The sequence below is a fragment of the Drosophila serrata genome, unplaced genomic scaffold (assembly GCF_035046125.1).
Source record: "Drosophila serrata isolate PLE 108 unplaced genomic scaffold, ASM3504612v1 contig_276, whole genome shotgun sequence".
Taxonomy (NCBI): domain Eukaryota; kingdom Metazoa; phylum Arthropoda; class Insecta; order Diptera; family Drosophilidae; genus Drosophila; species Drosophila serrata.
The window spans coordinates 7,042,286-7,070,283 of NW_028257174.1; the positions used below are offsets into that span (position 1 = coordinate 7,042,286).

The 27,998-nt window shown below is 37.6% G+C and overlaps 1 protein-coding gene across 2 annotated transcripts; it reads right to left on the reverse strand.

Annotated features, from left to right (window-relative positions):
* Positions 1-4,476: 4,476 nt before the first annotated feature.
* Positions 4,477-27,996, reverse strand: oc (homeobox protein OTX2). 2 transcript variants are annotated; one of them, XM_020949339.2, is made up of 4 exons: positions 26,946-27,996; positions 17,794-18,145; positions 15,645-15,799; positions 4,477-7,865 (listed from the first exon to the last, which is right to left on the reverse strand). In XM_020949339.2, exons 2-4 carry the CDS (start codon positions 17,963-17,965, stop codon positions 6,522-6,524), a joined length of 1,671 nt encoding a protein of 556 aa, XP_020804998.1. In that variant the 5' UTR covers positions 17,966-18,145; positions 26,946-27,996; the 3' UTR covers positions 4,477-6,521. The 2 variants fall into 2 exon arrangements, with proteins under 2 accessions (XP_020804998.1, XP_020804997.1); XM_020949338.2 differs by having other exon boundaries at positions 17,785-18,145.
* Positions 27,997-27,998: the final 2 nt, after the last annotated feature.

Here is a 27,998-nt window from a genome sequence, read left to right on the forward strand (position 1 = left end):
ATCAAAATAAACACACACGCCGCACATTATCGGGCAAGTGCAGGCCGTCAGGAGCGAGCGAAACGGGGTGGTTGCACTGTCAGAAAAGTCTATTTAATAGCTTATAGAAATGAGAATAATAAGAATATATAATACATTTTTATTTTGTCTGTTTTCCTTTCCTTTAACGTATTAAATGGGAACAGGTATACAGTTGATAGTGAGTTTGAAATTAGATTTCATATAGATTCTGTAATTTGCTAGGATTTTTCTCTCACTGCAAGGACGGTGGCCGCTGGTTCTCAGGACTGGGCTTTCCTTCTCTCCATTAGCCGAGAAGCCAAGCCGAAAAATGAAGTTGATAAATAAAATGAAATGGCAAAAAGGCAGCCAAGCCGCCGCCCAGCGTGAAAGATGAAAACATTGACGGGCGGTCAGGACAACGCCTCAACGTCGTCCTTTGCTTCGATTGGCATCGGGATCGGGTCTGTCAAGGCTCTCCCAGTCTCGGCAGTCTCCTGTATTCATGGGTTTTTGTATATGGGATCAGGACAACAGGGCAACAGGACATCAGGACAGGTCACGTGTCCTGCAGTCAAATCAACCGCCGACATGCGGCCAAACAAAACAACAAAAATTCTGCGGTTTGGAGGTCCTTTATATAGCATAGAAGTAATTCATTTAAGATTAAATTAAAGTTGTATTATTATATTTTATATTATATTAGTTTTACCTTCAAACTAGATGTGAGTTTTATATCAAGGGGGATTTATAACTATATTTTAGGCATTTCAAATTATTATAGTTCTATTTGCAGTTAGAAATTTATGTTTTAAGTGAGTATTTAGGCTGTTATTTTATTATTATTATAATAATAATAAAGCTCTAAGGTTTATATTGACATATTTCCTCCAATTAAGAACCTTAAATTTGTCTGTTTAATGATATAACCATAACAATCATCCCTTTGTTCCACATCTAGATCTTATCTAGGAAACTGCCTTGCCAACTCACGGCAGTGTCAGGATACACAGATACTTATCTTAAAAATAATTGGCAGTTTTTCGAACCGAGGGATTTAAGTATCTCAGTACCTTAGTATCTCAGTATCTCAGTTTTTCAGTGTCTCTTTATCTAAGTATATCAGTGGACTAAGTTTGTCAGTATATAAGTATCTCAGTATCAGAATATTTTGGTCTTTCAGTACCTCAGAGCTTCAGTACCTAAATATTTCAGTATCTTAGTATCTGACTATCTAAGTTTCTCAGTATTTAAGTATCTCTGTACCTAAGTATTCCAGTCTTTCAGTATCTAGGTATCTTAGTTACTTAGTATCTTAGTATCTCAGTATCTTAGAAACTCAGGATCGTAGTATCTTAGTATCTCAATGTCTTAGTATTTCAGCATCTTAGTATCCCAGTATCGTAGTATCTTAGTATCTTAGTATATTAGTCTCTCATTATTTCAGTAGCTCATTATCTCAGTATCCATGTATCTAAAAAAAATCCTTTTGGAGAAAATAATAAGAGACATGTGTGCCTTTGTGCAAAATTGGGTAAAACTCTCTCTCTCTCTCTTTCTCTTTCTCTTTCTCTCCCTCTTTCTCTATTTCTCACTCTCTCTCTCTTTCTCTCTCTCTTTTCTCTCTCTCTCTCTCTCTCTCTCTCTCTCTCTCTCTTTCTCTCCCTCTTTCTCTTTCTCTCTCTCTTTCTTTGTCTCTTATTTTCATTTTTATTTTGATTTTTATTTAATTTCATTCGTTTTCATTTTCCTTTTCATTGGCGCTTTTCAGTGCCCACATTTTTCCCCATTTGTATTTTCATTCCATCAGCGGATGCTCTGCGTTTTTTCCGGGCACTCCCTGCGAGATTGGGGGTTGGGGGTTGGGGGTTACGCGCCGGTAAAAGGCGCAACGGAAGATTAAAAACAATTTGCCGTCGCCGGGGGTAGTAGCATCTCAATTTGCTGGCTTCTGCCCCCCCAGGAGCCCACCAACAGTCCAACCTGCAGAGGCGAAAGCCCAAGCGATTCCTAGACCCGCAAAATGCACTCGACGAAGCCTCATAAATACCGAATTAGTTGGTAATTCTATAAGCAACACGCGCCCATTGATGACGACGATGACGACGTCGTCGAGGACTGCCGATAAAGATGGATAGCTAGCATGGGGTTCTCTCTGGTCCCCGGGTTCTGTGCTGAAAATTGTAGGGGAAATGGTAATGGAAATGGAAATGGAAATGGGTCGCGTGTTTCACCAGATAACAAGCGAGGCAAGCAACAAAAAAATAGAAAAATCGTACTGGGGCCATTTGAGAAGTTTGGGAATCGATTGTATCTGAGAGATAGCCTGACTCCCGGATTCGAAATCTGATTGAGCCGCTGCACGTGCCGCTGGCTGGTGCGACAATTAGCCGCAAATGGCAAATGAATTTCCCAAGCATTTTCATTAGCATAATTAATAGAAAATAATAAGCAGTGCCTTTCAATTAAGCTATTTATAAAGCTATGCCACTTGAGCATCTACAAAATATATACAATCTATGGTGAAATACTTTTATAAATTAAGCTCTGGTTAATGATTGACAAGTTTATATTAATAAGATACATTGAGGCAGAGGTTAAGAGGTATTTCTTAAATATGTAACTTGAATATGTATTGTTACGTTATGGTTAATTACTATAAATAGAAATAATATACAAATTAGGTATTATTATTGATTAGTCTTTTAGTTAAGCTTTGTTTCTTTTATATATTCTAAATAGCTTTACTTGAAAGATCAAAGAGTTATTACCTCAAGATCTATATACAGATATATACATTTTAATAATTTAATAATTTTTATTATTTTAATTTTTATTACAATAAATATGTCTGAATAGAGTTTAACTCCAAAGAACCAGAGCTATGTCTGTGTATCTTTAGTGTTGAGTGCCGGTAGTCCAGGTCCGGGGCGTGGCAAGTTTTATGAGCTGAATTAATGGTTTATGATGATGATGGCTGCCTCGCCCTGCTCCGAAATAGAAACTAAAATGGGAATTGGCTCTTGCCAGAGCAGGAGCAGGAACAGGAGCAGGAGCAGAAACAGGAGAAGGAGCTTTTGGAATGCCCTGCTGCCCCGACCCATTGTTATCGAGGCGCTGACGGGGCCAGAGCAGAGCTCTCCCCGTTGGGATCACAGCAAGTTTCCTCAGAAGCCGCTGCAAAAAAATAAATAAATAATAATGAAAAGAGGAAAAAAACCTCCACAGAAGGCAAAAAAAGGCGGACGCGTGCCCCACGGATGCCAATGAATGCGCAAACAAACACCGGGACGACGACGCACAGCGAAAATCCGCAAAATCTGAAATCAGAGAGCGATTATAGGCCGCCGCAGGAATGTTCTGGTAGCCGTCGACCGACCGAAAGACCATCTCCTCGTTTTGTTTGCCAATCCGAAATTCCTCAAACAAAAAAAAAAAGAGGGAAAGAAATCCAGGGAGTTATTCATCCTTTTGCAAGTCAGGTGTGCGAGCCAGGTGAGAGGAGTGAGGAAACAAGTATTATTAGCTTCCATTTCCTCAGAACTCACAGCCAAAATTTGGGTTTTAAATTGTTTCAAGAAGAAGCTTTTTAAGAAGATTTTTAATATGAAGTAATATAATATCAGGGGAAAGATATATACTTGTATATCTCCTTAGACTTAAGATTCCGTTTTCAACATTTTAAAATAATCTATTGAAGTTAATTCAGAGAAGAGTAGTTATCGTAGGAAATCACAGTTTTATATGGATTTTAAATTGATATAATTCCAGATCTGGTGAATGAAACTAGAGGTCAACTTTAATTTAAATTCGATATATTTCCTGAACAAATATCGATTATTAAACAATAAAAGCTTCATCTGTGTTTAAGTTTTCTCCATATATATATTTTAAATCTAGTTAATAAATGGAAATTATTATATTTTCCACAATTTATACAACCCGTAATAGAGAAATTTAATTAAAATTAAATCAAGATTGTTTCTTATTTAAAAAAAGTATTAAAGTATTTAAAAAACAATTTACCAAATAAAAATACTTACAACCAAGTGAAAGCCTTCAGATTTTCAAAACCAAATTCAAAACTTCCCATCAAAATCTTTAATAAAAACAACAATGTTTTTTTTTTTTGTTTTTTATATATATTATTCATCTGATCATATTTTTGTGAACTTTTTACAATTATTTTAGTTTTTCTTTCGGTTTTATAATTAAAAAAAAAAAAAAGAATTAACCAGTTTGCTTAAACGTTAGCATATAATATATATAATTATATATAATATATATATATAAATGTATATATATAGGGAGCATACATACACATATATAGTCATATATGCTGCATGTGTGTGTGTGGGTGTGTGTGTGAACGAGTATGTGTCTCTATACACTATATAGATCCGTTCTTAAATATTAATAACTAATTTTGTTTATCTCCTCCCATATTTATCCATCCCTCTTTATGCCCACGTTTCATTCCTTTTTCTTTTCGTTTGCTTTAATATTTAACCCGCGGGAAAAAAAATGTTCTTAATTTTAGTGAATTAAATGCTAAATATTCTTAAATTTCTTCTTACATGCGTTGAGAGTGTGTGTGTGTCTGTGTTGTGAGAGAGAGTGTGTGTGTTGCGATGTGTTTTTTAAACAAATTGTTAAGCTTAAATTACAATTAAATTGAAATTAAAACTAAACAAAAAATGCCAGAAGAATTCGCTATTGAACTAACTTTTTTATGTTGTAGGCTGTCTATCTGTGATTTTGTTTGCTTTGTTTTTTCTTATAGCTTTTTGTGATTTTAAATATTACAAAAGTTGTTCATTATTTCATATATATTTTTTAGCATACTTTTTATGAAAGACATTTACACTCACACATATGGGATATATGTTTTATGTAGTTTATATATATATATATATTTACCAAGAATTATTTCATGTGTTTTTTTTTCTCGCTTTTCGATTTTTGTACATTTTTTAAAAATTACGTTTAAACTATTTTATATATATATATAATATATATATATAAATATGATCTTGCTGTATTTTGTTTTGCTTTTGGATTGTGGCTTGTGTGGTTTTATTTGCAATAAAATTTCCTATATATATATATATATATATGTATATATATATATGTATATATATATATATCATTGATCAAGTGTGAAGTTTATAATTTCGAGTTTTCCCTTAAATGCTAAATCCTTCCACTTTTCCCTCGCTCCTCCTTCCCCGTCTTCATTATATGCTTTTTAAGTCTGAAATGTTAATTCGTTTTAGCTGATTTGGGTTGATTTTTGTTTATGTTATGTATAAATATTCTTGTTTTTTTTTTTTCATGTTTTTGTTTTTAAGACGACAAAATGATGATTTGAACTTGAAACTTTTTTTCTTGATTTTTCTTTAGCTTTTTTTATCGTAATGTTATGTTTTTAGCTTTTAGTTTTTAGTTTGGTTTAAAGAACTTGAAAATTGGAATTAAGTTTTAGCTTTTATGATATGCTGAGAGCTGGCCCTAACCCCGGTGCAGCTCTATCTTAACCCTCTTCTGATTTCTTGTGGGAATAAACATATATATATGTATATATACCCCTTCCCCCCCTGTACCATGGCATGGTCTACATATTGCATTTAAAAATTTCTCCCTCTTCAAAACTCATTCGCTTACTTAATTTAATGCCATTTAAGCATTTACCCTCTTTCATCTTTCTTATTTTTTTAAACAAAACAAACTTGTATTTCTTTGTTTTGTTTTTGTTTTGTTTATATCGTTTTATCACTCATTTACTTCGTTGATCCTGGCGGCTTAAGCTAGATCTCTATAATACCTATAGTTATAGATTTATCTTCAAGTTTTTTCTCAACTTAACTTGCTTTTTAGTTCGATTTTTGCTCCTTGTTTTTTTTATACATGCTTTACTAAGTTTATTTATATATATATTTATGTGTATGAAAAAAAAAATATTGTTGTTAACTACACAATACAAAAAAAAAGGGGAAATAAAACTAACAGCCCTGGTGCTTTCTGGGAATCCTATATCGGTGGCCTTTTCATATTTTTTACACAATTTTGATTCTCTTTTGTCTAAGAAAATAAAGAAATTGGTAAAGAACAAACAAGAAAAACCAAGGGAAAACTAGAAAGTATATAGGTTACTGAAAGATATATAGTAGAGGTTCTTGTGCCACCGCATAAAATTGCAAAGAGGAACCCAAGGCTGTGTCTGTATATATATATTGATCTGATCCGGGGGGTGTCCTTGCTAGGATCTGGATATGTAATGCAGTAGAATCCAGGCCCATCATCTAACCAAAGTTGTGATCCAGCTGCTGATGATGATCCTGTAGCTGCTGCTGCTGTTGCTGCAGTGAATGATGTTGCTGCTGCAGATGTTGCTGCTGCTGCAGTTGCTGCTGCAGTTGCTGCTGTTGCTCCAGCAGCACTGGCGAGCTATCACCACCGCTGCCCCCCGAATTCGTATTGGTATTATTGGTGCTGCCGCCGCAGTACTGCAAGAGTAGATTCTACACCATATTCGCGTACTTATCCTGCGGCGACATGTAATCCAGGCTGTTCTGGGAGAAGGCCTGCGCGGATACGGTGCCGGTGAAGGACGGCGATGGCGATAGGCCAAAATTGGAGGCCGTGTAGCCCGAGTGTCCCATATTATAGTTGACCTGATTCTGGTTGCTAAAGTACTCCATCTGTGAGTAATAGCTGGGCGCCTGGGCATAGTTATTGGGATACTGCTGATACTGATTATGCCAGAAGTTGTACGAGTCATGGTTGGACATATAGGCCGCCGAATGGGCAGCGGAATGATGGGCGGACTGGGCCGACTGTGCGGCATGCGCCGCTGCGGCCGCCGATTGTGGCGACATGGGTGTAATCGGTGGCGATGGAGTCGTAATGCTGCTGCTGCTATCCATGGGCGTTATGTTGCCACCCGGCTGGAGCAGTCGCGGATTGCTGCCGCCCGCCGCCGAGCCGTAGATGCTGTGATGATGATGCACACCACCGGCACCAATATCGCCACCGGCATCCTTCAACTGATCGTACGGGGACCGCAATAGATCCTGTGACACACCCACACCGCCCACACCGACGCCAACGCCAACGCCGCCCAAATTGAGGCCACCGACAACGCCCACGCCCACGCCCGAGGAGCCAGAGCTGCCGCCAACACCTGAACCGCCGCCATAGCCGCCGGAGAGATGCTCCTTCTTGCACACAATGCTCACCGGACTCACTGACGTGGCCGGTGTGGGCAGCAGTGGCGAGGAGTTCTGATGCGCTGCCGTTACATTCAGGGCTGCCGCCGCTGCTGCTGCCGAGAGGTGACTTCCGGCTCCACCGCCGCCACCGCCGCCCCCGCCGCTGCTGCTGCTGCTGCTGTTGGGCGTGGATCCACCGTTACCGCCACCACCGCCTCCTCCTCCTCCACCGCCACCGTTCCCGCTGCTATTTGCCGCCGCCGCTGCCGCAGCGCTCAGGAATGAGTTGTGATGCGATTTGAGCGATTGAGTCGCTGCCGCTGCCGCTGCATTGGCCGCCGCTGCTGCCGCCGCCGAGTTGCTGCTGCCGCTGGAAGAACCGCCTGCCCCTACGCCTCCGCCGCTGCCGCTCTGGCCCTGGCTGGACTGTGACTGGGCGTGGGCGTGGCTCTGCTTCTGGCCCGATTTGCTATTGCCGGATCCACCGCTCTGTGAGCCGTTGTTGTTGTTGCTGCCATTGCGGCTATTGGATGAACTACTGCAGCTTCCGCCGCCGCTGGAGCCGCTGGCATTCTTGGAGCTGCTCAGGCTATTGGATTGCTGCTGCTGCTGGAGCTGCTGTCGGCACTTGGCGCGTCGGTTTTTGAACCACACCTGGAAAGGGGGAAGAGAGTCGGTTAGTTGGAGGTACTTTCAGATCATGGCTTAAATTGAGCTTAAACTTTCAATTTTATTCTATATATTTCGAGGTTAAAGGGCCTAAGGAAGTAAAAAGACAAAAGATGAGTAGGTTAAGAAGTCAATTAAAGAAACTTTCTCCTTCTTTGGGCACCGAATATAATAGCTTGATTTTATTAAATTAAATTTAAATTTGATTTAATTAAATTTTTATACCCTATATATATTAATATATATTCTAATTTTAGTCAAAAGCTTGAAACAAAGTGAAGGAGTCATTTCCGACCCTAGAAATTATATATATTCTTGATCAGCATCAACAGGCGAATCGATCTAGCCATCTTAGAAAGAAAATTTTTGTTTTTAAATTTTTCAAATTTTTTTAAGGGGCTTAAATTGAAAAAAAAAAATGTGAGAAATTTAAATTTTTTTACATTTTAAATTGAGTATGCAACTTTTTTAATCTAAGAAAAATTAGCAAAGAGCAGCTTTCCGAATTGAAATTAATGATTTTTTGGCGGAGTTATGAGTTTTTCAAATTTTGATTTATCGAAATAAATGTCATATAAAAATATTGATGAATTTCGATTCAAAGAATGCGAATACCTTAACTTATATTTTGATTTAATACAAATAATGTTAAAAAAGCCTCCTTCCTTTCCCTAAAGTCTACCTAAAGAGACCTCAAAGTTGTTATATTAAAAAACCAGCTACAAGACCTACTTTAAGCCCACCCAAAAAAACAAATGAAATCAATCAGAACCCCGTCGTCTTCGTTGTCCAATCAATCGAGCGTTTAAAACCTTCATTTCGATGCCACAAATTATTGTGTGGCTATCCAAGCAGATCATGTCTCTACAACATTCTAAAGCTGCCATTGGGAAAATCGGAAAAGAAGGTAAATAAAATAGCAGACGGTGACAAAAAAAAAAGAAATAAGAAAGGAACAATTTGAAATGCTTTGAAGTTTTTCCCTCACACCCGAAATTCGGTTCTGAAAACCCCTGCATTTCCTTTGAAGTTCATTAGAAGCACAAGAAAGAACACAAAATCAAATCGCTTAAATATTTGTCTAAATTTTTGCTAAAATTTGCAAAAAAATGTACAAATATTGCGTTATCAATATTATTATGCAATTTGGGAGCAGTTCATTAAACGGAATCAAAGTAAAGCGAAAATCAGGGCAGGACAGGACAGAGGGGGACCTCAAAGTCAAATCACAAAAGGAGATTTACGAATGCAAAATTGAATTGAAAATTGAAATTGAATTTTCAAAAGGGGGCGGCACGGTGGTTGCCTTGTGCTGACAAATAATGAAATTTGATACGCCTTGTTTAATGCTCTTTTTTTCGAGGGTATGCCCTCCTCCCCCGCATTGAGAAACATTTTCCGAAAAGGTTTTTCTCCCTTTCCCCAGAAAACGGCAATGAAATGCTCGAGTGGCCGCAGCCGCAGCCGCGTGGCAAGTGTTAACTTCGAAAAAGGGGCACGAAACCTGGGGGCAGAGTGGGTGGATTGGGTGGGGGAGCTCGGTAATAAATTCAGCTGTTTACCAAAGCACAAGCCATTAGCAAGCAACACCAACAGCAACCCCAAAAAGCAACAAATCACTGAAATAACATTTGCCATGCAATCGGTTTGCGTTTCGGGTTCGGGTTCGGGTTCGGGTTCGGGTTTTTTTATTCGGGTTTTTCGGGATTCGTGCTCGACTTCGGCTTTGGATTTGATTTTTCTTGGCCAGCGTTGCCAGAAGTTCACAGTATTGCAATGAAAGTACTTGATATACTTGGTTTTGGGTGACAAAATGAATACTATTAACTCTATTTCATATGTATAGAGGTATTTAGAATTTTCAAATGTAAAACTGTATAAATTCTGGGATTTAACTATATTAAATATGTTTTTCAATAACCTTGGCAATGTAGGACCTTAAAAATATTAAAAAAATTAGATTTTTTGAAGGATTTATGGAAATTAAAGTGTCTAGGAAAAGGATCCCATAACTTTTGATTAAATTCTCAAAAATATTAAACGTAAGCCTAAAAATCTTCAATATAATTTCTCAATATTATAGCCAACTAATGAATAAAACCCAAAACGACTGAACTGGCACTTAGCGGATTGTTTGCAGCCCCTTAAGCATAACAAACAAGGCTAAGTGAATTCCTTGCGCTCGAGTGTGCCGCTTTATGGGCTGTTTATTGTTGTCTTCTCGTCTTCGATTCGGCAAGGGATGCGTTTTCCCAAAAATAAAAAAAGAGGGAGGCAGGGATGGAGGGCAGAAGGACGAGTGGGTGGTTTTGGCGGGGGGGAGAAGAGGGCGTGATTCTGTGTGACAATATAATCGAGTCAATTTTTTGGCCGCCGCCGGCTGTTGATGTAACTTTTCCTCTCTCGTCCTTTGCAGGCGCGTGACTTTTTGCACTTGTCGTCGTATATATGTATATATATGTATCCTGTACATACCAACCCTCTTTCCTGGGTACCCCCAGCATAATTTATTCATTGCTCGGCCCGGCAAACTAATTGATGTGGGAAAATTGCAGCCGCCGGCTATCGGCACACGCCCACTTTCACGCCCACTCCTCCATGAAGGAAAAGTAAACAAACAGGACGAAGATGGGCACGGGGACGAGAAGGACGAGCAGGAAAAACATTAAGCAAGTGAGAGCGATAGACACTTGACTAGAGAGCAAACACACTTGAGGGAAATTGCCCAGGCAATTTTAAGTGCGGAAATGCGAAGCTTTTACGGTGGTTCCCACACTTTTATTGCCCAAGAGTTGTAAAATCAAAATTTGAGATTTATCTAAGATCCATTAAAGGTTCAAAAATTGTCACAATTTCATTTGAAATATTTTTAAAGACTATAAAATATTTTAAAACATTTTTTCATGATGTAAAAATTGGAAACTTTATTTTTGTGAGTTCCCATAAAAAGAATTTAAAAGATTTATAAGACCACGAAAATTAAAGAAATATTTTTGTACTCCCAGAAATTATGCTGAAATATTTGTAAATTTCAAGTTAACATTTTGTTTCTATAAAAACAAGTTACTAATTGACTTTTAACTCTTTGCCTGAGGCTGAGGCTCAAAGATATAAGTCCATATGTACACGGATATATATCGACTCTTAAATGCAACATCAGCGGTTGCATTAACAAATTGAAAATTATGCATAAATCCTGCACATTTCTCCATCTCTTTCTAAGCCTATACATATATATACATATATATGTATATATTTATATGTATATATGCATCACAGGGGGGAAAAGAGAAGGAAAGAATGAATGAAAGGTGGCAGGGAAAAGAGTGGAAATTGTTAATCCGCAATGGGAAAATTAATTTTATAAAACAGCTGTGCGTGAGCAAAGTTTTCCCTTCTGCGCACCCAATATTTCTCACTCTCCCTTTCGCCTCCTTTTCTTCTCTTCTATTTTTTTCCCATTCATTTTTTTTTTTTTTTTTTGTTGGTGCAGACAAATCCTTTTGCAACAAAAAAGGAATTTCAGAACATCAGGCTGGAAAGGGGGGGAAATGGAAAACGTATAGAAAAAGAGTTGGCTAAGTTTAGGTGCCTTCTCTCACTCCCTCTCTCTGTCTGGCCGGTCTCTCTTTCTTTCTCTCTCTCTCTGTCTCTCTTACTCTGCCTGCTCTTGGTCCCTGCAACCCCCGACGAAGAACAGCTGAAAGAGAGACGCAAATATCCTGAATCCTGTCCTGAATCCACGAGGTGACAATGGGAGGGAAGGCAAACTGGTAGGGTAATGGAAATAAATGGGTGGAAAGCCAAAGCTACACCATGAAAAAACTATAGGTTTAAGGCAACTCTCTATGATCCTGTGATATTTCATATTTTAAATAAATTTAATGTATTTTTTTAAAGGTTATTGAAATAATTGAACCTTTATTTTTAAATAATTTCTCTAAAAAGAAAGAACTTCTTTCATTGTCTTTATTTTTGAGATATTTTCACGTTGTAAGAATATTAAATTTGAAATATTAATAACTTATATGATATCACCTAGTTTGTTGTATTTATATTTATTATATTCCTAGATCTCTTAAGAAGTTACTTGTCTTGAAATCGCTTCTGCTTCTGCTTTTAGGTCCCTAAACTTGCTTTTATAAAAATCCACTATTGAAAATCCGCTTATTAATGTTTTAAACTCACCATTCACACCACCTAAACTTGCCTTTTGGCTTTAAATAATGAACTAAATATATATTAATTGGTATATTTCCTTAATTTTCCTGCAGTGCATAGTCCTGGCGATTAGTTATTAAGGATGCTAAAGGATGCTAGAAGGGATGCTGCTTTCGATGGTGCTAACCGATGGTTGTACCGCTTCTATTGCCTCTACTGGTTTTCCCCTCAATGATTTATGATTGTGCCCAGCGATGGCAGCCGTCCCCTGGTGCCAAACCCACCCTCCCTTCCTCTGGGCTACGAATTCGGGATACGGGATTTGGACATCGAATGAAAACATTTCTGGGCGTAAATGTTTGCTCTGTTCTGGTGCAGATAAGCTGCGTAAAATTATTACGTTATTTGTATTGGTTGCAATCAACGCCCTCTCACTTAGCTGTGAATATGATGGGATTGGAGGAGAGGGGGATGCAGGAGCAGGAGGAGTTGGGGAAGGAGACTGAGACTGAGACTGAGACTGAGACCGAGACCCACCCCGGGATCTGATCTCAACTGCTACTGGGCCATAAAGATGCCTATCATTCAATTAATATTTACCAGGCCCAAAAGCCCCGGGACTCTTTGGGTGTAGTGATTATGACTCTGATTTCGTTGCGGGGATTCTGAGATACCAATTGTGATTCCAGATACTGATGCTGCTTCTGCTGCTGCTTCTGCTTCTGCTTCTGATTTCCTCACACTCCTCATCTCATTCCTCTCTCTCTCTCCTCTTTGGAGGTTAATCATTATTTATGTGGTGACCTTTCAATGGGGATCCTGCTGCGAGGAGGTAGCGATCCTTTGAAGGTGGTCTATGCTGGATAGTGTCCTCTCTTAATATATTTAGCACTTACAAAGGGTTTTTCATAAATGAATTAACTAAATATATTAACATTTACTTTAAATAATATATATAATTTTCCCAATTTAAATAGTGTTTTTCCGCAACACTCTCTACACTCTAGTCACAGGTCTAGTTTTCCTTTCCTCTCCTCTGCTTCTCTCTGGCTAATTGAGTTGCTTGGCTTCTTTTGGAATCCCAAAAAACACGGAACGTAACACGGAACATGGAATACCCAGTTATAGCCCCCCCCCCCGGATCCTCTCCACGCCCCCCTTACAAACCAAAAGCCAGACGCCTTTGGTAACATGCAAACGATTCGTGTTTTTCCCTCTTTTATGTTTTGTATTTTTTTTAGCTTGGGGTTTTGTACGGTTTTCCTCCTAGTTTTCATTGCTGTGTAATCTGATGCGTTGTGGGTGTGTGTGTGTGTGTGTGTATGACTGTGTTGTGTGTGCTTTTAATAGGAGGTGTAGCCTGGAGGTGTGCATTGACATGTTGCGTCACTCAAGAGACAGGCACAGTGGGTTTAATACTTGTTAAGATATTATTTGAATTAAGTTTAGATTGGGGCTAAGTTTAATTAAGGTTTAGACATATTTAAAGAATAATTTCAAGTATGATTCAAGTATTTTTTAACTGTATGTTATTCATTTAATTAATTTAAAAAAGATCTATTGATTGATTTATTCATTATTTGCTTAATTTCTCTAAAAGAGGTGTAATAACTCGTCATTTCTATTAACACTCTTAACCACTGTGCCTAAAAAAACACACACATTTCTATAAAGGAGACTGTCCAGGACTCTCCTCGTTAGGAACCACTGAGAATACACAAAGAGCAAGAGAGAATTGAGACATGTGGAAAATCTATACAAATGTCCATTCCCTGTCCTGGCCCCCGCTTCCTGTCCTGTCCTGTCTCGTCCAGTCTCTGTTCTGTCCTGTTTTGTCCTGTCCTGTCCGCTTTTCCTCTCGGTGTGCATTACTCGAATCGATTGTGTTAAAAACGTAACTTTTGAATAGGGAAACAATCTTTGTGGCGGTGGGGGAGGGAGAAAGAAGTCAATTCATGGGACATGTGCAAGATGTCCTTGCTGCAGCACTGCTTCTGCCTTTGCTACTGCTTCTGCTTCGTTTCTGCTTTTGCTTTTGCTTTAGTTCTGCTTCTGCTTTTGCTTCTGTTCAGAAACCCCCAACCCCCAATGGAACTGGCAATAGGAACGTGTCGTTTTTCACCGACCACTGCAGGGGCTTCCTTGTTCGCTTTTCCTCAGCTTTCCCTGTTTCTTTAATGTTTGTAACTGCAGTTGGTTTCTCGGTTCACTGCCTGCCCTGGCCTGTTTTTTTTTTAAAGGCTTTTGTAGGCTGAATTTTCCTGCTTTTAATGCATTTTGTGTTTCATTTAAAGCAAGTTTCTTTCGAAATATTTGTGGGTCTTGCGCTGTTCCACTTTATTATCAGCTGTATGTCCTTTAAAGTGTCTTGAGCCCTAAATCTTACTCTCCTCAACACATTTACACATATCCTGTCAAATATTTACAGTTCCCCTGATTGAATAAGACCTTAAATGGTTGTCAGTTTTAGCTGCTTTTTTGCAACTGCTTTTGGGCCAATGCAATGTCACGTCCTTAAATTACAGTGACAATTACAGAGGCCGAAAGCAAAAAGCAAAGCTAAACAAATCGATAGATCAATGACAAATGCAGTTGCCAATAATGTTTGTTGTTTTTTTTCCTTGCTGTGTGTGTTTACATTGCAGTTTCCAAAATTCAAACGATCAATTGTTGGCTGCGGCTGTGTTTTCCCAAGAAATTACCAAAGAGATGACAGTTTTTCCAGCAGGAAAATGCAGCAAACAAAAACCGGAAGCAAGCCTCGATCGGTTATTGGGCCATTTGGCAGTTATTCAGGCCCTAGCGGCGCTAGGCAAACTTGTTTGTTTAGGCCCAAAGGGAGAGGAAAGACACCTAAACAAACACCTGGAGAGTTACGATCCCGATCGGGATCTATATACAAGGATATCCCTTGATTGAGTTGCACAATTTGCTGTCATCGTGAGGCTCATCTGGTGAACGCTAAAAATTAGCGCAAATTACGCTCGACTAATGCCTTGAGTAAACTTCAGTTACGCAGCCATTCCATTATTTCCCAACTCTTCGTCCTTGTGCCTGTCCATGTCCATGTCCTGGAGGGGTGACTTGTCATACCCCGCAAATACTTTGTGCAAATACAAAAAGGGATTTGGTTTTTTTTTGGGGGGAAATGGGAAAACCGGGGAAAAACCGGGAAACTCTGGCATCTATTTGCATTAAAAGTCATCAAATCTGTACGCTCCATATGTGCCATGCGAGAGTGAGTTGTATATTATGTTATTATCCATCACCAGTATCCATCACACCCACCCGTAACAATCTGTTCCCCTTCGAGCTGTTGTAATTTGTTTGTTTTATGGATTTCTATTACCAAGGGCATTTCATCTAATTAAACCAACTATATGTACAAGTGTGTGTGTGTGTGTGTGTGTGTGTTTGTTTTCTGGGTCTTTGAGTTAACAAAAAGAAAAAAGCCCACATGTGCGGGTAATGACTGGAAGTGAGACTTTTAGGAGTCAAAAAATGAGATTTCAGGCAGAGTTAGAGAGTATTTAGCTTTGGGTTTAATGTTAAGTGAGGTTAACTCTATAGTTATGGGTATATATATTAAATTTTAAAGCTTACCTGTACTCTGGATTCGGGCAGATTGATTTTGAGAGCCACTTCTTCGCGCATAAAGATGTCCGGATAACGTGTCTTGCCAAAAAGAGCCTCCAAAACATCCAATTGGGCGCGTGTGAAAGTGGTGCGTTCGCGACGCTGTTTTCTTGTGTTCACTCCTAAATATTTAGAACATATAAGATAAATAGAAAAGAAAAGAAATACATATTAGTTAAAATAAAGCCTAAGAGTGAGGCAAGTGCCTGACCGAATGTGCTGAAGGTTACAGAGAAGAAACCAAATCAAGTATACGCCATGTGTAACAACTGACTTTTCCCAGTAATATTTCTTGCCCGTTAACCGTTATTTTTGGAGCATATCTCTCTCTCTCTATATATATATATATATATGTGTGTGTGTGTGTGTGTGTGAGAGTATACTCTGTATGTGGTGGTAGCAACCCCCGAAAAATTCGCTAGAGGCCAACCCCTAAGTGGGAAAAAAGGAAAACGACAACCAACCCCCGTTCAGCAGCAGCAGCAGCAACAGCAGCCGCCCCAAAAACTCGACGACTCCCTTTCAGTTCAAGTATATAAGCTGTGTGCTATATACTACATATTTATATATATATATCTTTATATGTATATATATCTTTTGTTACTCTCTGTGTGTGTGTGCTAAGCCGCCGCATTGTTTGCTTTGCCATCATCCCTCTCTTGGTCGCAGGAAAATAAAATAAAATAAAATACAAAAAAAGAAAAACGTATACGTCCCACTCCTTGGCTGTCCCAAATACTACATACAACTCACCCTCCCCGTTTTTCCTGGCCCTATCAAAAATTAATGAGTTAGTCATTTTGGTCATGAATTTATAAATTGAATAAAAAACTTTACCTCACTTCACATCATTTCAACTTGCAGCTGCCACTTTTTGCGTTTTCTGTTTCAGTTTCAGTTTCGTTTTCGCTTTCAAAATGGTTGCCAAAAACTCTTGGCTGATTTCTATATAAATCTATAGATTATATAGCCAAATCAAGTAATTGGCATTTGTTGTGTGCGTGTGTGTGTTTGAGAGAGCTTGTTGTTTAATTAACCAAAAAAAAAAAGAAAGAAAAAAAAAAAAACTGCACCTCAACAAATCTTTATTTTTTTATGGGTTTAAGCAAATTGTTTTGACTTTTTATGGCTTATTTTGGGGGGTTTCCAGGAAGGTTTTTGCTGTCTTTAAATGAAATATAGTTCAAGGAGAATTAAAACTTAATAAATTGATTATTGAGTTTGCATTTTTGTCAATTATTTAGTTAAGAAATATAGAAATAATATTAATCAAAGCCTGAGTTGTTCTTCTCCAATTTTTATAGTTTCAAAATTATATGGAAACAATATTTTTTAAAATTGATTGCAAGTCTGAAATCGGTTGTTTTTCTTTTTCCTTATTTTAATTTTTATGTTTTTTTTTCGCTGCTTAATTATTTTTGTGCTTCGCTTTGGGCCAAGTCTTTTGTTGGCATTTTGTAGCCAATATATATTTTTGTTGTGATTTTGTAGTTGCCTTTTTTTTATGGCTGTTTTTGGTTTTTTAGCGATATTTTTTGTGTGTGAGGGTTTTGTTTGTCATTTGCAGCGTCACCGAGCGAAGCGCAAAACTGGAACCGAAGCCAAGCGAAGCTCAAGCTTCAGATTGAAGCTTGAAAAAGTAAAAAATAAAAATAAATAAAGAAAAACAAACTGGAAGATAAAGTCGAACCGAAGCTCATTATTCATTTTGACAATTTAACTGATAATGATGCAATATCGATGCGAACTGACATTGAAAGCCCAAGCAAAACGAAGAGGAAGCCACTGTGTACAGTAGGAAAAAATGGAATGATCACTTAATTAAACCATAAAAAAGTCTTTAGTAAACAATTTATGAAATTTCGAAGAGAAACTATAGAAAACTATATTAAATCCTACAAGAAACTTTGCTTTCAAGACTCTAAATTAATATTCTTTGTGTTTATATCCCTGAAAACCGAATCAAATCACTTCTAAGACAGCATTTATACCACAATTTAAATGTTAATCAGTTGTAAAATATAATAACCTTCAGCACATTTGATCTAGATCTATTTTGCTTACGTATTTTCTGTTTTTATACCAAAATTGTCGATGCGATATTTACCCCACATACCTTGGGAGAACCCAACGGCCTCCAGTCCATGTGGGAGACCGAAGGGACCCAGCGATGGCATCGGCATGCCAGGCGGCAATGGTCCATGGGGCACCGAATGGTGCGGATGTGGACCGCCATAGCTGTGCGGATGTGGGCCCAGGTCGCCCGACTTGAGGAAGCCCGCCGCCATCAGGGCCTCGGTGGAATGTAGCGCCACGGTGAAGCTGTGTCTTTGCGCCGCCGGTATTCCGAATAAAATATATATTTAGTATCCCCAAGGATAATCGCTAGGTCCTAGCTTTAGCCCTAGGATCTGCTGCGTTGGTTTTACTTGTCTTCCTTGCAAAGTTATCGCTTTTGATGGTTGTATCTGTAAAAAGATTGAGATATTGTATAAATTATAGTTAATATAAAAAGGTATTTATAAGAAACTTGATTCATTTTGCAGGTATTTTGAGATTTTTAGGGGAAGTAAAAGTTGGAGTTATTTATTTGTTTGGGATAAGACCTTCTTTTCTAACTGAAACCTTTTTTTTTATATCCTGGGTTATCTTTATATTAAATATATTAAATATCTATAAAGGACTTTTTAGTTTATTACTTATTTTTAAAGTTGTCTTGAAAAGGTTTTAAATTAATAAATTTTTGTTTAAAGGTTTTAAATGAATTATTTTGTTCTTTTTAAATTTCAAAATATTCTAATTTATTATTTTAAAACTTTAAAATTATTGGATTTATTCCTTTTAAAATGTTAATTTATTAAATTTATTATTTTAAACCTTTAAAATTACTTATTTTATTTCTGTAAAGATTTAAAAATGAATTGATTTATTGCTGCTTGTTTTGTATAGTTTCTAAGTTTCTATTTCAATATTTAAATAGTTTTTGGTCCTATAAAAATTCCATTTAAAGTCAAAATGATAACAAAGATTGATCGCATTAAAAACTACTGGTATATGTTTCGGAAATTCAAACACTGTGATAATTACATTTACAAATTCGTTAATTATCTGTGAAATTCACGTTCTGAAAATAGATAACTTGCTATATTATTTGTGTTGTGTGGGCTAAGCTCTTGCCACGAGTTCCAATTACACTCTAAGATCGGGAATGACAAGAACATGGACTTATAAGGCCCGAGATCTCGCCCACACACGCTCTCTCTTTCTATCTCTCTGTCTCTTTCTGGTGCTAAGTCTACTCCTGCGGCTTAATCCCGAGGCTGGTGGTGATGTAAAAACTTCTAATCTGGGCCCGAATGCCGACGCTCGGGGAAGATTACCCAACCAGCCCAGGACAAAAAAGGGCCCGAAGAGCCTCCAAAGAGGCGAACCGAAGACCCGAAGGGACATCCACGAACCGAAACGAAGACTGAGAGAGAGATTCGGACCGAGACTTGGGCTTATCTTGCGGTTTAAAGATCTTTGATCTGCGCTTAGCCGCAGGATTATTTCAGACACTCACTAAAAACGGTCACACACATCCATATACATATATACATATATATATGGATATATAGGGACCTGATCCAGGACAATGGGAATTAAGATTAAGCCCAGACAGGGACAGGGACAGAGACTACACACAGGCTGGATTAAATTTTCTTTTTGGTACAAACTCCGTTTCTATGGGCATTTCGTGCGAAAAATAAATTAGCCAAAATATCGCCAGAGAAGAGAGACAGAGAGAGACAGAGAATTGGAGAAATTTTAAGGACCTTTGAACACTGAGGTTAAGAGGCCAATGGCAATTGCGGTATTAGCACGAACACCGACACCTCGCATTGTTTTGAAATTGAAAACGGACCCGAACTACTTATTTGTCATCATCATCAGAGGAGAGACCCTCGAACCGGGGTCCTCTCCGTGGTCCTTTCGGGGTATGTAAAATTTGTTTTGTTTTGTCATGTCGTTTTCATGGCTCAATGCACTACCCACAAAAAGAAAAGAAAAAAAAATAGGAAGGAAAACACACTCCCAAAGAGACTCTGAGCGAGTGACCGTAACCCAATCCGAGACTCCTCCTTTGCCATCCTTGTCGCATCCCAAATTACATGCTCACGCGCACACGCAAATTAATAACACATCTGGCTTCGATTCCGTAGGGGATAAAGCAAGGATTCTCGATTCTGGATTCTGATTCCAATTTTCGGGGAGGTTTCAATTGCGGGTTGAACATAAACACACACACACACACACAGCAGACGTGGAAAATCTGCGTTTTCTCTTTTCTTCCACATAAACAGAAGCTGATCAGAAACTAAAGCTGTAATTGATAGTTGGCCTTGAAAGTTAAGCTTAAGTTGAGTTAAGTTGATTAATCACAATCAAAGGGTTAAGGTGTATGATATTTTAAGCATTAAAAGAAAGCTATGGAAAAGACTTGGAAAAGTTATTATGAGAGTAGGAAAAGTAATGAAAAGTATAGCTACATCTATTTAAAAACTGATTTTAGTTAGTTTATAGAAACCAGTCAAATTAAAATGAAGAAAATATTTGTATATTGAAGTATTTCAATGAAGGTCTTTCGACTTTTATAATTTCCAACTCTTTCCGGCTATTAAAAAAATAGTTTGTTCACGTAAAATCAATGATATTTGAAAGATAGATAGGAGATTAATAAATGAATAAATATATTCAAAGGAATTCTTTAAAAAAAACAACATCTTCCGACTATAATTCTAAACTTTTGTTTTCAAAACTATCAAAAATTCGATAACTTTATATAGGAAAACTGAAATTTAAATAACTTTGTAAAGTGAATTTGATTTATTTATTATACCTACTAATTACTTCCCTCTCCTCTCCCCCTTTAACCCATAAAAAGAATTGACAAAACCCCCTAGAAAACTCTCAACATCTGTCAAAAACCAAAGAGTGTGTGTGCGTGTGTGACACATTTTTGAACCGATCCCAGAGAGAGCTCTACGTGATTTTCTAGACATTTGCCCTCCCTCGCTGATTATGAAAAATCATGGTATATGGCAAAAAAAAAGGCAACATAAAAAATAAAAATATATATAAAAGAGAATCCAAAAAAAAAAAAGAGAAGGCCCCGCTGGTTTTTGATCTTCAAAACAAAAAAGAGATCCATTGTGAGCCAAAAGTCGAAACGAGGCGAAACAAAATCATTTACACCGAACACATATCACGTACGATTTTCTGGAGTACATCATCCAGATGCTATAGGATATACCGTATATATTTTCTGATTCGATCAATTCTCATTTGATTTTCACTCTCAGTTTCGTTAACAATTTCCGCCTTACTCGAAAAGGCACAAGGCACAAATCAATACGTTTGCACTCGCGTAATTACGGTCAAAATAATATTTGTTGGGTAAACAGCCGGAGGAAAACAAAATAAAGGCCACAAACAGATATAACATATATTCCAGCAACGAATTGAAGAAGCTACCACAAGAAGAGCTACCGTCGAACCCGCACATAACATATATGTATGTGAAAACACATATATCCAAGTGTTTTTGGTTCGCTGATGATGTCGATGTCGATGGCCAAGTCCCTGGGAAAGTCGAGAAAAGAAATCGAACTGAACTGCCACTTGGCTACTGTTCATTTGGGCCATGGGAAGCTATTCCAAACCAAAACCGAACTGAGATGCTGCGATGCTGCCTCCTCCGGTGTCTCCGTGTCTTTATTTCCCATGATTAATGGTCCAACTTTGCATAATATTTTTCTGGCTTTTTGGCTCTGACTAATAATCGTATCTATATTTAAGTTAGTCAGTCAGTCAGCCGATGTGCAGCTGTCAGGAGGAGACCTGGCTAACCCGTCAGTCTCTCTCTCCCCCTCCCCCCCCCTGGTTAGCTAGTGCTAGCTACTAGTGGCTAGTCGGAGCTATTAGCTGCCTTAACCAGCTCGCCATAACAACCTAATTTACTCGGGCACATTGCACATTTTTAACACTGTACAGCAAAGAGTGGGAATTAAAGTAAAATGGAATAGTTTAGAATAAGGAGATGATATGATATATCTTTGTAGCATATGATATAATATTTCCTTCAAGTTGATATGAAATATATCTTAGCCAAGTTGTTGGAACTAAAATATATATATCTTTTCTTAGTGCTTTAGCTTTCATTTCATTTATTTAAAGTTAAAAGCCGTATATATCTCTTTTCATTGGTAAACACTTAAATAAATCATAAATTAGATAGTATAATACAATTAAAACAAGACAAGTTATTTTAATGCATTATATAAACCTCATTAGGTATTAAGGCAACAGGATTAAGCCCTAATTCTGCTTTAAATAAATATTTCCAAAGTTGTTTTTATAATCAATTACCCGTCGGTATGTAAAATACATAAAAAATGAGTATTAACATGATATAACAAATATATTTTTAAAAGATTCAAACTATTTGTATTAATTATGTTGGAAAAATCTAAAAACCTAAAGGAAATGTACAATTTTCAAAGTGTAAAGCCTTCAAAAACTCTTGGTTATCTTTCAAAATAAATATATTTAATATATAAATATATATTCAAAATTTAACTTAAAATAACTCGGAGAACATGAATTGAACTAACACCAAAGCTATCCAATCTCCAGCTGAAAAAGAAACCCAAGAATGTAGGTCCTTTTTCTCTTAAACTCCAACTATATATATAAGTTCTCTCTATATAGCCAGCCTTTGCTGGCCAGTGTACACTTCACACTTGAGCATGGTTAACATGCCGTGGCAGCCATGGAGAGCAGGAAAGAAACAGAAACAGAAACCGAAATGCATTTCTCAGGCTCATTTACATTGAGCCGCGGCTACTGGAATATGTGGTCGGTCTATGGTCTACGGTCTATGGTCTATGGTCTATGGACTACAGCTTGGCACAAGTCCCTCCCGGGCATAATAAGCTCCCGCCGTCTGTCTACGTCTACGTCGGTGCTCCTCGCAGGGGCGGGATGGGGAGAAAAAATATATATAAGTAATGCAACTTAATAAACGCAACAAAGAACGAGAAGAGCAGCACGTCACGTTCCAACCAACCAAAAAGGAAAAAAATAGGAAACAGAAACTGGTATCTCGTATCTTTGGGCCAGGTTTTGTGGCTAGGCCTCGGTTACCAGTTAAAGAGAAAGAGAGACTTTTTGACTGGCTAACTCCGGCAGAGCCATTTCTACGCAAATGCATTTTGACATTTAAATTTGCAGTTTTCGCATAAAATTATATTTATTTATTTTAGCCGTGGCCATCTCGGGTTTAGCTTTGGTGAAAATGCAGCCTTGCCGCGATTATGATTATGATTACGAATTGTGATGAGGCTGTTGATGTGGATACCAGCTACTGACTACTACTGACTACTGACTACTGACTACTGTCTACTGACTACTGACTACTGACTTTGACGTTGACGTTGGCTGAAGTTTAATTAAGCAACGTGCCAAATAATTGAAAAAGTGTGAAGATTTGACAAGTTTAAGACGCATTAAAAAGTGATTCCAGCACATATATGTACATATGTATATCTCTATATAGTATGGCCTAGAAATCAGGCAAGTCTAACTGTTTGTGGACGCTGTGACAAGTTTTTTTTAATTAGTTTTTGCTTATCGCCGGCCGCACATTATTTATTATTTACCTAATCAAATTGACACTTGAGCAGCAGTTGGAGTAATTAGCAGATACAAGGCAGATTGCCTAATCAAACTAATCCATGGCCTATAGATTAAGCCTAATCCCAAGTAAATACATATATATATGTATATAAATTCTCAACTCGCAAAAGAACAGAAGTGAAGAAAACTCTCCTCCTGTGTCTTAATTATATCGTTTTCTGGTTTCTTTTTGCTGACAAAAAAAGAAAATCTTTAAACGTAAATGTAAAGCAAATGAATTGCATAACAAATTGCTTATGCGGTTTTATAATTGGTTTCCCATTAAGTCAACAATTAGCGTTTGGCTAAAGCCATAACCCTAGCCAAGTAAATCGAGTTAAACGAGAAATATGCATCATAATACATCATATTCAGACAGAATAAACATTACAAATGGCAAATAGTTTAAACTGGGGTATTTAATATTATTATTAGTAGAGATCAGATAACATTTAATGAATAAAATTAAACAGAACTAAGTTACAGATGTTGTTTCTTCTGTAAGTTTTTCCTAAGAAATTTTCTTTGTAGTTTTAACAACTTTCCTTCGGTCTCCCTATTTTTTTCATTCACAAAAAAACAAAAAAAAATAAAATTTTCCATAAAAACTGTTGCCAATTCAACAAAAGTCTGATGCTTTACGTAATTTTCTGCCTCTTCTCACAATTCCAACTTCAACTCCAACAATTCAACAATGAAACCTACAACAACCAACAACAGCCACATGTAGCCAGATATGTATTGGTTAAAAATATTGAATGAATTGCTTGTTGCGGTTGTTGTTTTGATTGTACAAATGATTGCATCATGGACAGAGTGGACCAAAAAATAAATCAATAATAGACTAATAGAGTAAAGAGCTACACCAACAACAACAACAACTACAACACCACAACATTAACAACAACGACAGCTAGAAAAACTTATTATATTTGACGCATTGTCAATGTGATCTTGATAACTCGAAACTGGAAATGGAACCAGCAAGAAATAGACAAAAAAAAATAGATTTATATATAAAAAATACCTCCGTCTGAGTGATTTCTATTTAAATGGCTTTGTCAACGAAATTTGAGAAGCAACAACATCGCGTAATGAGCAAAGAGTGAAGAGAGATAAAAATTAATAATACAAATAATTGGAAGGAAAGAAAAAAAAAAATACACACTCGCACACACAAAATAAATCTAAGAAATAAAATCGAACGAAATGGAATGAAATGAAACCTCACTTAGGGCGAGGCGACACCGCCGCCGCCAGAGATTGACAAAAGATGACGACAAAAAAAAGAGAGAGAGAAAGAGAGAAAAAAAGGCAAGACACGATCTCCCAGGTACGGTTTTATCTATATATCGACTGTGTGGGAGTCAGAGTTAAAGACGCAGTCGAGGTACAACAAATCCAAAAAGATTGGGGCGTGCTAGGGAAGCGGAACAATGGTTACCGTTTCACAGAGAGAGAAAATTCCAGGGTCTTTTTCTATGATTTTTGCACATTAACAAGGCTTATAAATAGTAAATGTTAAAAGAAGACTAATAGTTATAATATTAAGTTTAGTTTATAGCTCGAAAATGGGTTCCTTTGTGTTGAACAACGTAATATTATGACATTTACTAAACATATTTTGCATGAAAAACATTCAAAAAGTAAAGAACCAAATTCTATAAGATTCTTTAAATAATTTTAAATAAATTTTCAAGTTTATTAGGGAACTAAGTTAACATATTTTGTATAAGGTTTATATAGCATATATTTCTTTATATCAAATATTAAATGAAGCTTAGGTCTTTTTAAACCTACTTTTCTCTTCCCCTTAAATAATTTATATATTCCTTTAGTTTCCCAATTTCTCACAGTGTGGCCTAGAGCAAAAATTCACTTATTCTCTGGGGGGGATATGGGACGCGATAAGGTATCAAATGTGTCGCGACGCAATCTTGGCGACTTTCAATTCACAAACACTAAACCCCAAAACCCAAACCCGAGCTTTGAGTGCTGGGCGGATGTTGTGAATGAATGAATTGGCATTGAGACGTTGGGCCATTGAGGTATTGCTGGATCTAGGCTCTGCGTGGGCGCGTTCCAGCTTCAGTTTAAAAGAGATCCCTCCTCAAAAAAAAGCACTCTCGAAATCGAAATCGAAATCAAATTCAAACACCAAGCTAACCCGAGAATTGGTAGAGAAAAATCGACTTGCATATTAATAACCATATGCAAATTAATAATAATAATAATAATACAGAACAACGAAGTAGCAGCGGCAAGAAGTCAACGTTTTATTCAGATATTATAATTTATAGCCGCCGCTTTGAAATTAGACGATGATTCCGGTCCGAAGAGATGTGGGGAATATATATATGTGTGAATAATGCGACCTGAACGGTTCGTTGTCCGTCGATGGGTCCGTCGGCTGGCCCTGTGCTCTATTGTATCTACGAAAAAATGTCTAATATTAGATTTTAGGGTTTCTTCGTCAACGCCTTGTCTTTTGGTAGCAGCCTTTTTCCCAATCACATTTCTCGCATTCGAACGAATGTTTTGCCTAATTAAGGAGGGCGGCCTTAATATGCCCATTAAAATTATGAAAATCATAACGAATATCGATCTGCGGTTCGGTATTTTCTCACATTTTGTTTGAAACATTAGTCAGCGGAAGAATATTAGAGATTTCCTGCACTAAAACCCAGCTGGGGTATATATAATATTGGTTTAGATATGGGTAACAATATAGTAAATACTTGTTCTCTATAAAGTATTATTTAGACAAAAATAAAACGCAATTCTAAGATAAATGTAAATAAATTTATAGACAATATACTGAATATTTCAAGTACTTAATTTGATAATGATATTTTATAATGATCTACAATTGTTCAAAGACTAGTTAAGAGTGTGATATGGGTCATCCCAAGGGTAACGTATTTATACGGATAAATTAACGTATAGTTCAGATATATAGTTTTTCAAGACCAAGTACTCCTTATTCTTCAGATGTAACATTTTTTCAAGACGAAGTACTCTTTATAACAGAATAATTTGAAACCATTTTATATTTTTAGTGTCTATCAAACTGAAGATTGTATATCTTATAGATATACCTTACTTAAAAGGAATTATATGTTAATATAACCCCGATTTAAACTTTATGTTGGAATAAAGTGAAGTTGATAAGCCAATATATCACTTTTCAAGGATATTTAAAGGATAAACTAAAGAAGAACCTTAAAATATTGAAAATATAACAATGGATACTTTTCAAAAGATCTGAAGCATATTGAAGATATAACTAAAAGTCAAAAACGACTGTAGAGTTTAGTTTCTTAACCAACATATATCATATATAAAGAAGATATATAGACTCAAAGTCAAGGAAAACTCTCAAACCCAGTTATCCCCTTAAAAAAATCAACCTGCTTAAGTCTACCGATTACCGCCCGCCCCTCGTGACAAATCCAAGTATCATAATCCGCAAATCCATTAGAGATCGGATAGATGATATGATTTTACCGATATGGGGGTTATAACCGATCGATATAGATATATCGCACTCACCGAAAAAAAAACACAAACAAAACTAGAAGCAAAAGCGGCGTCCGTCGTAGTCGTCGTCGGTTAGTTATATTCCAATGGCAACTTGTTTTTGGATCAAGATGCACAGATCGAGATCGGGATCCAGACTCTATATATTTCTTTAAACGGTATTCCAAAGGGAGGGGGTTTTCGTTTCGAATTTTTGTTTTTTTTTAATGCGATGTTTATTGTTTGGTTTGGACTTTGTTTTGTTTTGGCACTGGCAACACCGTAAAAAAACAGATTCTCGGGCACTGGCACTTGAATATATCCGAAGATATATGCATAGGGGATATATCTTTTAGTATTTCTCGATACTCTGCGGTTTGTATCCTCTCAACTCTTTTGTTTTTCCCGTTATGTTATGTTTTTCTCTGTGTGTATGTGTATGTTATGCTTTTTGTTTGTTTGTTTGTTGTTTTTATACTGGTGGCGACGGCGAGTGTGACTGTGTGTTGGTGCTGCTGCTGTTGCTGCTGCGGCGAACGCGGCGAAAACTGACTTGTGGGAGAGAGCGATCGAACGAACGAACGGAGCGGACGAACTATCGACGACAACACGTTGAAATTCGAAATCGAACTGGCAGAAGGCAACTGAACGAGGCAGCAGCGCAGCGAGCAGCAGAGCAGCCGAGCAGCCGGGAGCGGCAGAGCAAAAGTCGCTCGACCAGTACCAGCAAAAAAAAACAACAACTACTGCTACCGGTTCGCTTGGCCAGACTGGGAGAGCGTGAGTGAGTGAGAGAGAGAGAGAGCGCACGTTGCTCTTTAGCAATGGCTGACGCTGTGCGACTCGATTCAAGCTATTAAGAGGGAGCGTGACAACCATATACACACACACAGGTTTCCGCTGTGCTGCTGCCTGGTTGTGTGCTGCAAGAGTCTGGGCACAAGACATCTCGCTCTGGCTTCTAGGCCTTCGTGTTCGGAGGGAGCGAGACAACCCATTGCTTGGGCAGCTGTATTTACCTCTATGTTGTTGGTGCTTGCTGTGTGCGTGTTCGTTTGAGTGTGGAACCACACCCCAAAAAAGAAA